This window comes from Lissotriton vulgaris, chromosome 4_1 (assembly GCF_964263255.1).
Source record: "Lissotriton vulgaris chromosome 4_1, aLisVul1.2, whole genome shotgun sequence".
In the NCBI taxonomy this organism is placed as follows: Eukaryota; Metazoa; Chordata; class Amphibia; order Caudata; family Salamandridae; genus Lissotriton; species Lissotriton vulgaris.
In genome coordinates, this window is record NC_141691.1 from 1,290,925,031 (window position 1) to 1,290,940,695 (window position 15,665).

A 15,665-nucleotide genomic window follows, 5' to 3' on the forward strand; every position below is an offset into this window, starting at 1 on the left:
AAATGTTTGCCCCATGCTTAGATGGATAATGAATTTCAATTATCACAGACACTTGGAAAGTGTGACTACAGATCGTTGGATTCTGGATCTGGTAACCCATAATCACACTTCAGAACTTGTTTAAAAAACTCAACATATTCCATCTCAGAGGAGATTCCATCTTCGTCTGTAACAAATGGAGATTCTAACCCTTTGACTATTGGTCCCTTTACGGTTGACTCGCCATTTCTACTGACGGCAAATTGTGGGGAGAACTTACTAGGACTGGATTTGTTAAAAAGGTTGCATGCGACAATTGTTCCCCAAACGGTGTTTACATGACTCTTGGCCCGCAAGTGCCCGTGCTAAACAATGTTTGTTTTCAATGCTCTCTGCATAGCCTTTAAAGTCCTGAAATTTGCCTCTCCTTATATTCTGACCGACCTGCTTCTACCCTATGTTCCCTCCCGCCAGCACTGTTCCATGGGACAACACCTTGTGGTGGTTCCCCGGGTTAAGAGGGTTTGTGCCAGAGTTCGTTCTTTTCGAAACAGAGCGGCTATCCTTTGGAACTCGCTGCCCGCCCACATTCGTGGGCTTAATAGTTACCTAGAATTCAGGAAAGCCATAAAAACCTTTCTCTTTCCCACGCCGTAGGACTCCCTGGAGCCCTCCCTGATCTTGTTCACCTCATTGCTGTCAGCACCGGGACGCCTCTTTGCTGGGGCAGCTGCTGCGCTTTAAAAAATCTGCTTAGCAGACAAACAACAAGGGCACCCAGTAAGTCAGCAAAGGACCTCGGGTAACATACGTTATATCTAACAACAGTTGTCCCATGCAAGGTTAGGATTAAAAAAGTAATAATATAGACACAATGGAACTATATTGGTTTAGAGTGATTTGTCCAGCCGGACAGTGATCACAGAAATTTTTACTATATATAATGAACAACGAAAATTCTCTTACATTCAACAAAGAGTGAGACACAAGCCTGTGCCTTCACGCTTACAGATTGGCAAGGTGAAAGGAAAGGGAGAGATAGATTCTTAGGCAGAAAGTGAGCGATTTCTGTTAATTATAGCGATGACAGAAATTCAACAACACCATAAATAGCATATCTCAATAAATATACACATTCATATATGGTGTGACAAGAGGTCGACGACGTTTCGATTCCATAGCCAAAATACAAGGAATCATCATCAGGACACAAAGTATTATGCCTAAAACCTGTTCTACACAATAGCCTAGGGAAAAAGAAATTAGGAAAATTTAGTCAAAAGGAACACAGAACAGAACGTATCTGGTGACTTTTGGTGAGTCTAAGTGACTACATGGTCCATAAGGGAGCAGAATACAACACGCGTGATTTTGAAGGGTGAATACTTTTTAAAAATGTTATCGAGTGTCTACACGTGAGTGACAGCTCCTTAAGTGAAAAGCCTGATGACCGACGTGATCAAATACAAGGATGGCAAAACGAGTGTCTGTGTAGTGCCCGGGGGTGAATTATGCGCAGTTACTCCATGGAACATAAGGGGCTGAAGTATACCTGTATAGCGCAAGCCAGAAAGCCCTGACGTCTTGGTGCAGGGATGGCGCCAATCATGGGTTCGGTCTGGGCTGGGGAGGGAAAGAGTTCAGGTCAATGAGGGTTCGCCTGGGTGGATCGGGTCGGTAGACCACGTCCGTGGACTTACCCAGGTCCTATGGAAGAGGTACTCGGGAGAATAGCCGAGCAGTATTACTGGGGGTCTCCTTCTGGAAACGGAGGTGCCTCGCCTCTCGGTAGACCACGTCCGTGGACTTACCCAGGTCGTATGGTAGAGGTACTCGGGAGAATAGCCGAGCAGTATTACTGGGGGTCTCCTTCTGGAAACGGAGGTGCCTCGCCTCTCGGTGGGTCTGGGAAGTGAGGGGGAGGCGGTCAGAATTTGCTCGCACTGCCAGGGGAGCTAGCCGGTTAGCGCTGCACTTACCGGAGGATAAAAAAGGAGATCCCCGGTGAAGTTCGAAGACGCCCACAATGGGGTGCTGGGTATGGATTCAACCGCCAAATAAGGCGCGGTCGGGCGAGCCTGTTAGGAATAACACGTAGGGTCATCATTATAACCTGTGTCGCGGTAGAGATAAGATCGCGCCTAAAAGAGTTAGTCTCACTTACCGAAGGCTTCGCGATATCCAGGCTACCAGCAGTGTGGTTCTGCGTTGTGCACGGAGGGCGAGGGAGGGTAGTATAAACCAGAGTGGTTGAATGCTGATAGGTGGGCAGACAGTTAGAAATAATGGAGGGACCAGTGGCGGCGGCCATCTTGGGTCAGGTGGTTTGTTTGCTAGTAAACAGTGAGGAAGGGAAGGGAATAAACGTGGCGGCCATCTTTAAATAGGTGGTGGATTACATGCAAAAGGTGAAGTGACATCCATGAGAGTTTAAAACATCCTAGTCAATGAGAAATTATTAAAACATCCTGATAAATTGACCCATACAGTTCATATGACAATTCAATGGACCCAGTTACAGTAGGCTAGTCCAATCTTCCTGTAGATTGAGTCCTGTGTTGAGACTGTCAGTTCTCAAAATCCACTTAAGAGGAACTTAAGTGGATTTTGAGAACTGACAGTCTCAACACAGGACTCAATCTACAGGAAGATTGGACTAGCCTACTGTAACTGGGTCCATTGAATTGTCATATGAACTGTATGGGTCAATTTATCAGGATGTTTTAATAATTTCTCATTGACTAGGATGTTTTAAACTCTCATGGATGTCACTTCCCCTTTTGCATGCAATCCACCACCTATTTAAAGATGGCCGCCACGTTTATTCCCTTCCCTTCCTCACTGTTTACTAGCAAACAAACCACCTGACCCAAGATGGCCGCCGCCACTGGTCCCTCCATTATTTCTAACTGTCTGCCCACCTATCAGCATTCAACCACTCTGGTTTATACTCCCCTCCCTCGCCCTCCGTGCACAACGCGGAACCACACTGCTGGTAGCCTGGATATCGCGAAGCCTTCGGTAAGTGAGACTAACTCTTTTAGGCGCGATCTTATCTCTACCGCGACACGGGTTATAATGATGACCCTATGTGTAATTCCTAACAGGCTCGCCCGACCGCGCCTTATTTGGCGGTTGAATCAATACCCAGCACCCCATTGTGGGCGTCTTCGAACTTCACCGGGGATCTCCTTTTTTATCCTCCGGTAAGGGCAGCGCTAACCGGCTAGCTCCCCTGGCAGTGCGAGCAATGTCTGACCGCCTCCCCCTCTCTTCCCAGACCCACCGAGAGGCGAGGCACCTCCGTTTCCAGAAGGAGACCCCCAGTAATACTGCTCGGCTATTCTCCCGAGTACCTCTACCATAGGACCTGGGTAAGTCCACGGACGTGGTCTACCGAGAGGCGAGGCACCTCCGTTTCCAGAAGGAGACCCCCAGTAATACTGCTCGGCTATTCTCCCGAGTACCTCTACCATAGGACCTGGGTAAGTCCACGGATGTGGTCTACCGACCCGATTCACCCAGGCGAACCCTCATTGACCTGAACTCTTTCCCTCCCCAGCCCAGACCGAACCCATGATTGGCGCCATCCCTGCACCAAGACGTCAGGGATTTCTGGCTTGCGCCATACAGGTATACTTCAGCCCCTTATGTTCCATGGAGTAACTGCGCATAATTCACCCCCGGGCACTACACAGACACTCGTTTTGCCATCCTTGTATTTGATCACGTCGGTCATCAGGCTTTTCACTTAAGGAGCTGTCACTCACGTGTAGACACTCGATGACATTTTTAAAAAGTATTCACCCTTCAAAATCACGCGTGTTGTATTCTGCTCCCTTATGGACCATGTAGTCACTTAGACTCACCAAAAGTCACCAGATACGTTCTGTTCTGTGTTCCTTTTGACTAAATTTTCCTAATTTCTTTTTCCCTAGGCTATTGTGTAGAACAGGTTTTAGGCATAATACTTTGTGTCCTGATGATGATTCCTTGTATTTTGGCTATGGAATCGAAACGTCGTCGACCTCTTGTCACACCATATATGAATGTGTATATTTATTGAGATATGCTATTTATGGTGTTGTTGAATTTCTGTCATCGCTATAATTAACAGAAATCGCTCACTTTCTGCCTAAGAATCTATCTCTCCCTTTCCTTTCACCTTGCCAATCTGTAAGCGTGAAGGCACAGGCTTGTGTATCACTCTTTGTTGAATGTAAGAGAATTTTCGTTGTTCGTTATATATAGTAAAAATTTCTGTGATCACTGTCCGGCTGGACAAATCACTCTAAACCAATATAGTTCCATTGTGTCTATATTATTACTTTTTTAATCCTAACCTTGCATGGGACCACTGTTGTTAAAAAATCTGCTAACATAACATAATGTCCCGCCAAAAATGCCCCCCTCCTCCCGAGTTCCGAGATGTGCCACACACACTATGGGCTACAGTTGATACTGATGTGGGGTTACTTCAGATCCTGCCAGTCTCTATACAGATCAAAGACAATGCCAGATTGCCCTGAATTCCCCAATATAAGATATCCCAGGCAGGAGAGAGGGCTTTGTTGCAAGTAATACAGGAGTTGATTAAGTCTGGTGTGGTTGAAGAGAATGCAGCGAATGTGTGCAATAGCCCTATTCTCCCTATTCTGAATAAGGCACCCTTGGACTCTTCTGATGCCCACCCTGATGTGTATTGTTTCGTCATCGATCTTAGAGAGGTCAATAAAGTTGTGGTTCCCCAGTATACTGTGGTCCCTGACATTACCACAATTCTGACCATGAATTTCCCGTCTGCCAAATTCTTTTCGTGATAGATTTAAAAAAGTTTCTTTAGCATTCCAATCCATCCAGATAGCAGATATCTGTTTGGATTTGCAATAGCTGGTCGAAGCTTTAGATTCTATTGTGCTCCACAAGGCTATACAGAAAGCCCAAGTATTTATACTCAGGCTTTGAAAACACAATTACTGGCTAGCTAAAGTAGGGAGCACATGCAAATTTAGCCTCCAGGAACTTCAGGCAGCAAAAATGGTAACTTTCTAAAAGTTATTTTCCCTGATTGTTAATTAAAAATCCAACTTCACTATTGAACTGGACTTTTTATAAACTATTAAAAATAGTTCTTCTTTTACTACCTAGTCTAAGGATAAATAATTAGGATTTTAATCTATACTCTAGTTTTCTACATAGGATAGCTAGGTCTGCCACAGTGGAAAAAAAAGCTTTTGGATGCTAATCACTGTACAGATGTTATTATTTTTCTATCTGTCCTACTTTTAAATACTGTGCACCCTGCCTGTGCACTGCAAAGCCTACATGTGAGGGACTTATTAATAATTAAAAGTGAGGGTTTGACCTGTCAAAAGGTTTATTTATTTTGACATCTTGAATTGCAGTTTTTAAACTGCCACAGCCAGGCCACACTGATAGGCATGAAGCCATGTTTTACATTATTTCTCTAGTGTACGGTGCAATGGGTGTACAGTCCTCTAGTGACATTTTTACTTAAGAGCCCTTGGTACGTTTTAAACAATATACTAGGGGCTTATACGTAAGTTAAATATACCAATAAGGAAAATACCAATTTGACCAAGTTTAAAGGAGGGAGCACAGGTACTTAACCACTGGTTAGCAGAGTGTTAGTACAGAGTTCAAAAGACAGCAAAAATATACTGTGCAGCAAAAGGTGAAAAATACAGGGTGACCATGTAGAAGAGGCAGATTTTCTCACATAAGAAACAATTGAATTTGCTGACTAGTCTGGCCAAGTCTAACTTTTTAACAGAAATCTAGCAACCTTCCTTTACTGTCTCAAGAATCTCGGCTACTTTCAATAAGGCTGTATTAAGGCCTGTACTGGCAGCCTGGGAGTTACCCTTCTGAATCCCAGCAGTCCTCAGACAAAAGTGATAAATGGTACATGCCTGCACTCTGTAAACCCAACTTTTTTGTCTTTAGACCCCTTTTCAAAGAGCCCATGGTACACGTTTTCTTACAGAAACTAAGTTTAAATATCTTTCTGACTGCCCCACTCGAAGACAGGCTGCTTCTGGACCCAATGATTGATAAGGCTATCTCACTCACCTACAAGAAACTAATTAATAACCTCCCAGACACACTCTGACCACTGCGGGAAAAATGGGAATCTGATTTGGGCTTACTAGAAGACGATGACTGGAACGAGGCCCTGCAGTGCCCCAGGGAAGTGGCGATTCGGGCACAATTTCGTTTGGTATAGCTCCGTATACTCCACAGGTCCTACACCCCATACACGGTGCAATTTAAAATGGGGTATGCGACGTCACACTTCTGCCTGAGAGGGTGCGGATACGAGGGTACATTCTTCCACATCCTCTGGGACTGCCCCAAAATTCGTTCCTACTGGGTCAGGTTGAAGGACATAATAGAGGAAGTGGTTGGGGCAGAGGTGCCGCTGGAGGCCAGGTGGCATATCTTAGGGGTCACGGGAGAGGTAACATGGCCTAAGGGAGATAAGGTGTAGTTGGCCTTTGCGAGCATGGTGGCAAAAAGAAATATCGCACGTCTCTGTGGGAGTGACCTGCTGCCAACGATAGAGGAATGGGAAAGGGACTTGGATTGGTGCCAGAGGGTGGAAAAGGTCATATATAACAGTAGGCGTTGCCCCAGAAAATAGGAGAAGATCTGGCAGGCCTGGAGAAGGTACAGAGGAGAGTGGCTGGATGCCTCGGAGGATGAATAGTGGGGCCCTGCCCTGTCGGGCATCGCCCTTGACATGCCTGTGTTCTCTCCTTCCAGGGAGGCTATGGTTTTTAGGCTTACCTGCGGTCTGCAGTTCTGCGGGAGGAGGAGGGAAGATCCAGTGGGAGGGTTGTTAGACGGGCAGGGGTTGGACTGAAGGCTGGGGTGGGCTAGAGGGTACACTGGATTAGAGGTGGATAATCCCAATAACCGTTTAAGATTGGATTGATGTGATTTTCACACTGTAAGCTAATACTGCTCCAAAATGTGTATATGATGGAACTGTTTTTCCTTCAATAAAAAGATGTTTTAAAAAAATAATAATATATATATATATATCTTTCTGATTTCTCCAGATTGAAAGTCTAAGTAGTTGGACTCTGGTGAAAAGTCTGTACTTCCAGATACCTTGCCTCTGTACTGCAAATTCTACATGCCTTTTGGGCACTTAGTCCATCTTCTGTGGGAGCTAATTAAACTGGCTATTCTCAGTTTATCTGGGAGCACACAAAACCTTTTTCGGATTTGGCTAATACCAAACAGATCATCAACTATGGTCCGAATTCTTGGGCCACCTTGGATTGATCGATAGGCGCAGGACTCCTGATGAGTCACCATGCTTGGTTTCACTACACTATCTTTTTGGGAAATCTTCAAACAACCCGACTGGACATGCAGTTTAGCAATTGTTGTTTGCATGGAGGACAACTCTTCCCTAGTACATTTCAGGAGTAATTGAGCCATGACGCGTTTGCTGAGCCTAGTCTCCCAGGTAAAGCAATTTCACCAGCAATACTGGAAATTTCAAGGCTACTCTGGCATATCTCAGTGTCTACATTTGCAGCCAGTTCAGATGGCTCAACAAATGTATTGTTCCTTTCGAGACCAGGATGGATAGAGGATGCCAACATCAGCAGCTTCAAGCCCTTCCATCTTCTACTAGCTCTGTTGCCACAAAGCCTCTTATCCTCAAACTACACCACCAGCTTCCAGAGGAGGGGACAGGTGTTGCATTCATTATCCAATTGGAAGACAGTCATGCTGGGAAGCCTCTTCCTAATTTGGTTAACAATGGCTTGGACACTTCCAAACAGTTCATGAAGTATGGTCTGTATTCTTGGGAAATCACGGCTTGATCCATGGGAATAGAAATTATGCTGTTGCACGGGGGATGATTGGTTTTCACTATCTTTTTGGAAGACGTTCAAGCAACCCACCTGGATACGCACTTTAACGATTGGCGGTTTGCAGAGAAGGTCAACTCTTCCCTGGAACATTTCAGGAATAATTGAGCCACGGCACACTTGCCTAGCCTTACTGAAAGATTTCGAGGCTACTCTGGGCACATCAGTCTCATCAGGGTCCACATTGATTACGGCATTCATAATCCTATTGTTCCTTCCAAGGCAGGGGTGGATAAAGGATACCAATTGTAGCAGTTACAGTCTCTGCCATCTTCTACTGGCTGCTCTGCTGCCACAAGGCCTCTTAAAAACGTTTCTCTCCCCACATCCCAAAGTACACCACCAGCTTCCAGAGGTGGGGGCAGGTCTTGCATTCCTCCAGCAATTGGAATGCAATGATAACAGATTGCAGGTCATGCAGCTAACCCACAAGGATTATTCATGTACAAAATTATCTGTTTTTTTCTCCCAGACCGGCAGGAGGTGGAAATTCTTGACCTGCTCAGTAAAGGAGGCCATGGAGGTAGTGCCCATGCTGAAAGGGGCACATAATCGTTCTCCTTTTCAGGTGTGTGGCATTTAAAGGAAATCTTTTTAACCATAAGTAGAAGAGCTTTATAAACCTACTTGTCCAGTAAAGACATCCACTTGTCCCACCTGCTCTCTAAATCAATCAGCTTCGCTGTTACTCATAAACTAATACATTTATATTAGTTTTATTGATACTTCAATTTAAAATGAATATTTTGCAATAATGGGGATGAGCAGCTTGCGATTCGGAAGAAGAAAGTTTGGATGTGCTGGAGATCTACCATGTAGCAGGGAAGTGTGAAGGCTTCAATGGGGGTCAGAAGACCGGGACAAGGAAAGATCTGACATGGAGGTGGTTGCATAGAGCAGCGAGTTCAGTTTTGCAAGAGGGCTGAGGGAGGACTGGACTTCGAGTCTGGGACTGCAAGACTTAGACTGTGTCTGGAGTCAGCGAGTTTGGAGATTTCCCATACAGCAATTAAATGGGGCCTGGGGTGAGGGAGAGGGCGGAGGCGGATGCAGGTCTGCTGCCAAGGAGAAACTGCTTGGGCAGGTACTACAGAGAGAAAGCTAGACCTAGCCAGGCAGGTTCAATCCATGCAGCAGTCTAGCCAATTGTACCTGGCACGGCACTGCTTTGAAGCTGATCCTAGCCAGCAGAAATTGATCCAGCTTTTGCCCTTCATACACTGTGCATAGGCTCTAGCATTACTCCAGTTTTGCCTTTCTTAGCACTGTTTTACTTCTCCTCTGTTGTACATTAGACATAACCCAATTAAACTTTACTTGATAATTGGCTTTACAGTGAGCTTTTTTTAAATATAAGATGCACGTGTTGAAGACATACAACTAGAGTATTAAACTACTGACGGGAAGTTATTAGTGCTTCCTTGCTTTAACCTCAGAAGTTTTATTTACATTGTGCTTTTTTAGGTCTTGCCTCTCAATGCACATGCGCATTGAGCGGAGCGAGACTATAGGGGCTTAACCCCTTCCTTGCTCATGACGAGCTCAGCTCGTCGTGAGGCACCGTGGAGCTGTGCTTATGACGAGCTGAGCTTGTCATGAACAATGGGGTTCGGTCAGGATCAGCACAGGAGGGGAAAACCATTAGCAGCCAAGGTGTTAAACAGACCTTACCTAGACTGGAGATTTGATGCTGTGCCCGTGCACTTTAAGGTCAATGCGCAAGCGCATTGACCTAAAATGTGCGTGCACAGCATCAAATCGCCAGCCATCTGTTGCCCAGCTTGGTGCCGCTCCACCCCCTGCAGCATCAAAGGCTTTCACGGCCGGCCGGCCGTGCTTTCAGTTTCACGGCCACCAGGCCGTGTCTCCTTATTGAACTTGTTTAACTTGTTTTCCTTCCGAACTGGCCTCCACGTTGTTTAACAATGCATGAGACACCTCCAGTTACTTGCCTCGTAGTAACTAAGTCACAGGGTTTCCTCTTTCACTCACTCTGTGCCCGGGGCTCTTCTCTCCTGAATGGAATCAACTGCCACATGGATTTATCTGCCATTCAATGTACATTCATCCAATATTGTTTATTTAGTAGAAGCCTGCATCCGAACATGCACTATAATTTTCTGACCGATTTGCTGTTTTGGACGTTCCTCGTTTTCAACCGAACACTTGTTTAAATTTTCTGTTTCGGACTGCACTGTGCCTTACCCTTTCATCCAACACCATGGGTTCCATTGCTTAGGCCTTGAGCAGCTCATCGCCATTAATTGTAATAATTTCCACTCACAGGCTAATCTAAGTTAAGCTTTGTATTGCATGTAACACCCCAGCTGAACACTGAGAGCAGCACATAAGCAACTCTCTCCAGTGCCATACACACGTATAATGTCCACATTTTAACATAACATCGTAATACCATTTGGCAAGTACAACATGGTATAGTTAAGGAAAAGCACATGGGACAATAAGTGAATAATAGCACATGCTATAATCGACAACACCCCCGCCCACCCATTTTTTCGTTGTGCTAAAGTGCACCACAGTTTTAAATAATTTGTCGATCCACCCCATACAGAGCCCACGACAGACGCCGTGAAACCACAAGCCGTGCCTGAGCATCCCCAATTCCTCTCCCAGCAGCTGTTTGAACTATAAGGACAAGGCACTGGGAACATTCCTCCCCCTTCTAAACTCTTTAAGCAGCTTTCCCACTCACTAGCATTCATGCAGCATTACTTAAATCAGCACATTTACCTTTTATTTTGTCAGCAGGTTAATTGTTGCATTTCCAAAATCCAGAAAGAAACAGTATGAGAGCGAGCAAGTTAGGTACAGGTATTTGGCAGTTGATACTTCTATCATTTAATTCCCATTCCCAATGTAAATACTTGGGTCTTATTTATAAGAATATGAAACCTATGTTCCTTCTCTTCCTTCTTTGATTCTCTATGGATCCACTCGTCAAACAGTATATATTCTTAGGCATTTCCAAACAGATTTTAGTCTCCTCCATGCATGGGACAGTTGTCTTCTTTGAGCCTGTGCTATAATTGCTTTTTTTACGTTTTTTTGCAACGTTTGTTTTATTACTTTTTGTACACTGCAAATACGTGGCTGTTTATACATATATGACCTGAATTTTAAAATAATCTCAGAGTGTATTTTATTAAATGATTTCACTGACACGCATATCTTTGTAGATTCCTGTAAACTATTTTTTAAAGGCTTTTTGAAAAGTGGAAAAAAACTCTTCCCCCCTCCCATCTTCCCCCTCTACTCAATATCCCCTCCTCCCTCTCTTCTCACTCTCCCCTCACTCTCTCCCTTGTATCCCCTCTCCTCTCTCTCTCTCCTCCCTCTACACCCTCACACTCTTCCCTCATTCCTCACCTCTACCCTCTATCCTCACTCCCATCTTCTCCCACTCCCCTCACTCTCACCTCTCTATACTCACTCTCTCCCCTTTCGCCACTATCCTCTCTCTACTCTCCTCTCTGTATTCTCCCCCCTCTCTGTATTCTCCCCCCTCTCTCTCATCACTCTCCCCTCTCTCATCACTCTCCCCTCTCTCCTCACTCTCCCCCTTTCTCCCCTCTCTCTACCCTCTCCTCACTCTCCCCTGTCCTCACTCTCCCCTCTCCTCACTATCTATTTGAATAACCAGCACTAAGTCCTTTAAAACGAACGCACATTTGTCAGACCATTCCTAGCAGCCATTTCCTAAAATTATTTGAAAAAAGTCACACTATTCCAAGAGCTACTTTTGCGACCTTCCTCCCAGTTAATTAATACGTCCTGTAGTGGATGATGCTTTCTTTTTTACAATCAAGATCAAATACAAAACATGTGCACTGCTGGCATTTCATGCTGCTGAGGTCTCTCCCTCACTCAGCCTCACACCCTCACCTCACACACCCTCACCCTCACACCCCCTAACTCACCCTCACACACCCACTCACCCTCACCCTCACACCCCTCACCCTCACACCCCCTCACCCTCACCCCCCTCACCCCCCTCACCCTCACCCCCCTCACCCTCACCCCCCTCACCCTCACCCCCCTCACCCTCACCCCCCTCACCCTCACACCACTCAGTGCTACAACACATATTGTGTTACAATAGGTGTCACATTTGCGAAAGATAAAACTATTGGCATTGTCAATAACAAAGCTATTAATTTCACTATTTTAAAAACAAGCACATAAATAAATAATGTGTCCTTTACAATACCAATAGCTCAAACTTTCCAAATGCGAGACCTATTGCATTGCTGTGCTTCTCTCCCCTGCTGCACTCTCCTGCTCTCTAGAGATGTGGCCTAACGACCAGAGCTGCCATCTAAGTCTCGTAAATAAAAAACATGTTGCATTCCAAATGCTATAGGTGTCACATTCGTGAAAGTTATAACTATTGACATTGTAAATGACAAGCTATCAATTTAGCTATTTTAAAAACCAACAAATAAATAAAATATTTGTCATTTACAAGACCAATAGCTCCAACTTTTCTAATGCGAGACCTATTGCATTTCCAATGCTTGTTTCACGTTGCATCTCTATGCTGTGAAAGCACCAAACTCCTACCCTCTTCATGTAATTTCTAATTGTGCATCAGGCAACTGGACATAGAGTATTCTTGCCCCCATGGATATTCACATGTCACATAAATACCACTCTTCTATTCTTTACTTCTTGGTTCCCAACAACAATGGAAGTCTGAGACCAACCTTAGACCCTTGCCTCTTGTAACTTTTCCTTCAGTTAGGCATGTTTAAGATGTTGTACCTGAGCTTGGTCTGACTAGCCCTCAGTGTAGAGGTTTGGTTAGCGTCCCTGGACTTGCAGTACCCTAATCACCTTCTTCTGATCCTAGCTACCTAAAGACATTACTACAGTGCTTAATTTGAGCTGGTGGTTTCCGGTGCTCAGCACCAGTACTCAATTGTCAACACCAGCACTTCTGTTTGACTAATTTAGAGATAAGTACAACTACAGTTGGTTATTAGTTCAACATACATAAACAATACTAATACCTGCCGCCAAAGTTTTATAGATGAAAGGAGCAATGGGTGGTGCAAGCAGTAGTGGCCTCCTGATGAGCTAATTAAGCACTGACTCTACATGATGTTCACTGTGAGCTCTCTGCTCTACATGGACTTGGTTCTGCAGATTGGAGGACTGACTACTGTTTCACAAGCCTAAAGGTGATGGCCGTGGTAGCAGCTTTAATGTGGCCGTCAAAAGTCCAAGTGGTCACATATTTGGATGACTGGCTTGTGAAGGCAGGGTTTCCTGCAAATGCACCTGGTTAAAAAACATTGTCAAAGAACCATGACACTTCTTCAGGGCCTGAGCTCTGTGGTCAACATTCATATTCCATCTCACTTCCACTCAGAAATTGACGTGAACAAATGCTACTATTATCCAGTATTAGGGGTGTCTTTCATAGATTCACATGCCTGAATCATTCACCGTCGTCGAGACTGGAGTCTCCGGTACATAGAAAAGTAATGTCCCATAGACATACATAGAGAGAAGTAGGCCTAAGGGTCCCACCTTAGTAGCCTATCTATGTCCTTTTGTAAAAAGGACCAAACTCTAGAAGAGAGCCAATCCGATAACACCTCCCTCTAGAACCTTCCTGTCAGGAGCCTCAGTCTCTCAGATTTTCTACCGCACGTTGTGCTAGGGAGTCTCCACCTGAGTTCTCCTCAGGTTTGCTTGTTTAAGCTTCTTTCTTCACTCTTTTGAACTACTTTCAGCAAAATCTGACTATGGCTGACCCACAGAAGAGGGGTCTCTTCAGAGCTTCTGCCTCTTGTAATAAGAAGAGATTACATATTGAGGACCAGCACAAGACATGTCTTTACTATCTATATCCGGACCATTCGCCAAAGGAATGCAAGATTTGTAGAATATTCTCTACAAAAACGCTTAAGGACAGAGGGGGACGACTTTTGATCTGGCTGAACAATCTTAAGACCAGGGACAACTTGGAGTCTTCAGAGGACGGTGAGATTGCTTTTGTCTCCTCTAAATTATCCTTGAAGAGGCCAAGGGTTACTTCCCCTAGCCCTTCAGACGCTCCTCCTAAAAAGACTGCTAAAAAGTCTTCAGAGGCAAAATCTTCAGCGTCTGACAAGGAAATTCCTGCCTCCAGGAAGCCAGTGCCGTCGTCGACGACGACATCGTTGACGCTATCGTCAGCGCATAAGAAGACTGTGTCTCCTGTCCATGTTTCCACTTCAACGACGACGGTGTCAACGACGACGACGGCGTCGTTGGCGGTTTCATCTTCGACGAAGACTACTCCATCGTCGTCTGCGGCGGGTAAGACCATGTCGTCGATTATCCTCATAAAAAATCAGTCGTCGACACTTAAGATCTTCTCGACGACGTCTTCGTCGACGTCAGTGCCGACGACGAAGCCAAGGACCATCGACACCTTTGCCTTCGACGAGGATCCTCTCGTCGACGGGTGTTCCGTCGACGACGATGAAGAAGACACCGTCGACGGCGGTGCCGTCGACGAAAGGTACATCGGTGCAGTCATCGTCGATGAGGGCACCGACGACGACATCGTCGACGATACAGTGGAAGCAGTCGGAGATGATTCCTCCGACGGGGAGTGTGGTTTCCATGCCGTCGACGACCTTACAGTCGTCGGTTCCGAGTTTGATGGATGAGGATGGTCTACAGCAATCCTCTCAAAGAGTAAAGAATATCAAGAAGGCGCTTACACCGGACTTAACGTCTCCGAGTAGGGTGCAAATATTGCCACCATCTCGTCTTCTACAGGATGAAGACTCAGATGAGGAACAGGACATGCAGGCCAAGAGTCCTTCTCACCTGGTGGTAAAGTGCCAAAGCACTGATGATGAGGTCGACGAAGTGGAATTTACTCAAGAACATTCTGTTCAATCACAGGTCCAGACACAAATCACACCAATGGTATGTCTACAAGCGTCCATAGTATCAGACTTAAGGTTTTTGATCCAGGACTACAAACAAAGGTTTCCAGAATCTTCCACCTCACAGGCAGCGGGACCGGTGCCATCAACGACTAGGGTGACGGCGTCTCCACGTGCTAGACCACCGCCCTTGGTGTCCCATCAGGAAAGGGAACCAGTACAAGATCTTCCGTCATCGGACGATGAAGAGGTGGAACAAGAAGAGGGGGAAGTCCAATCTGATCATGGAGACGATGTGGACTATATAGCTTCTTCCCCAGCCTCGCCTGAACCTTCAAGCTCAGACTTACCTCCTGCAGACATAGGAGGGTTCCACAATCTAGTTGAAAGAGCGGCTAAAAGGTTCCATATGACTATGGAATCTCATGAAACTGACTGTTTTCTTTATGATTTTAAGGACCCGATTAAGAAGACAACCAGGTCCATTCCCATTATCGACCACATATGGGAGCAGGGTCTACAAATAATGCAAACACCGGCCTCGGTATCGGTGGTTGTGCCGAGACTGGATAAGAAGTACAAGGCCCCATCAACGGCACCAGCTTGCCTTACAGGTCAACCCAAGCCGGATTCGGTGGTCACTCAGGCGGCACAGAAAAATGCTAGGAACCCGTCCTTGCAGGTGACAGCTCCACCACATAAGGAGGGTAGGAAGGTGGACAGCATTGGGAAACGGTTCTCTACCACCTCAGCCATGACAGTGAAAGTGGCAAACTCAATTGCGCTGTTAGGAAGATATAACAGGTAGTTGTGGGCTGACATTGCTCCGTATCTCTCCGAGCTGCCGGACGACACGAAAGAGGAG

General features: G+C 45.6%; 2 protein-coding genes across 2 annotated transcripts in view; one reads left to right on the forward strand and one right to left on the reverse strand.

Moving 5' to 3' along the window:
• CTDP1 (CTD phosphatase 1) overlaps positions 1–15,665 on the forward strand; it is a 936,891-nt gene that overhangs the window by 912,083 nt on the left and 9,143 nt on the right. The window lies entirely within an intron of this gene.
• Positions 735–2,290, reverse strand: LOC147723140 (uncharacterized). The gene is made up of 5 exons (XM_086966599.1): positions 2,144–2,290; positions 1,959–2,057; positions 1,791–1,884; positions 1,532–1,602; positions 735–1,226 (listed from the first exon to the last, which is right to left on the reverse strand). The coding sequence occupies exons 1-5, from the start codon at positions 2,288–2,290 to the stop codon at positions 1,215–1,217; spliced, it is 423 nt and encodes a 140-aa protein (XP_086822725.1). The 3' UTR covers positions 735–1,214.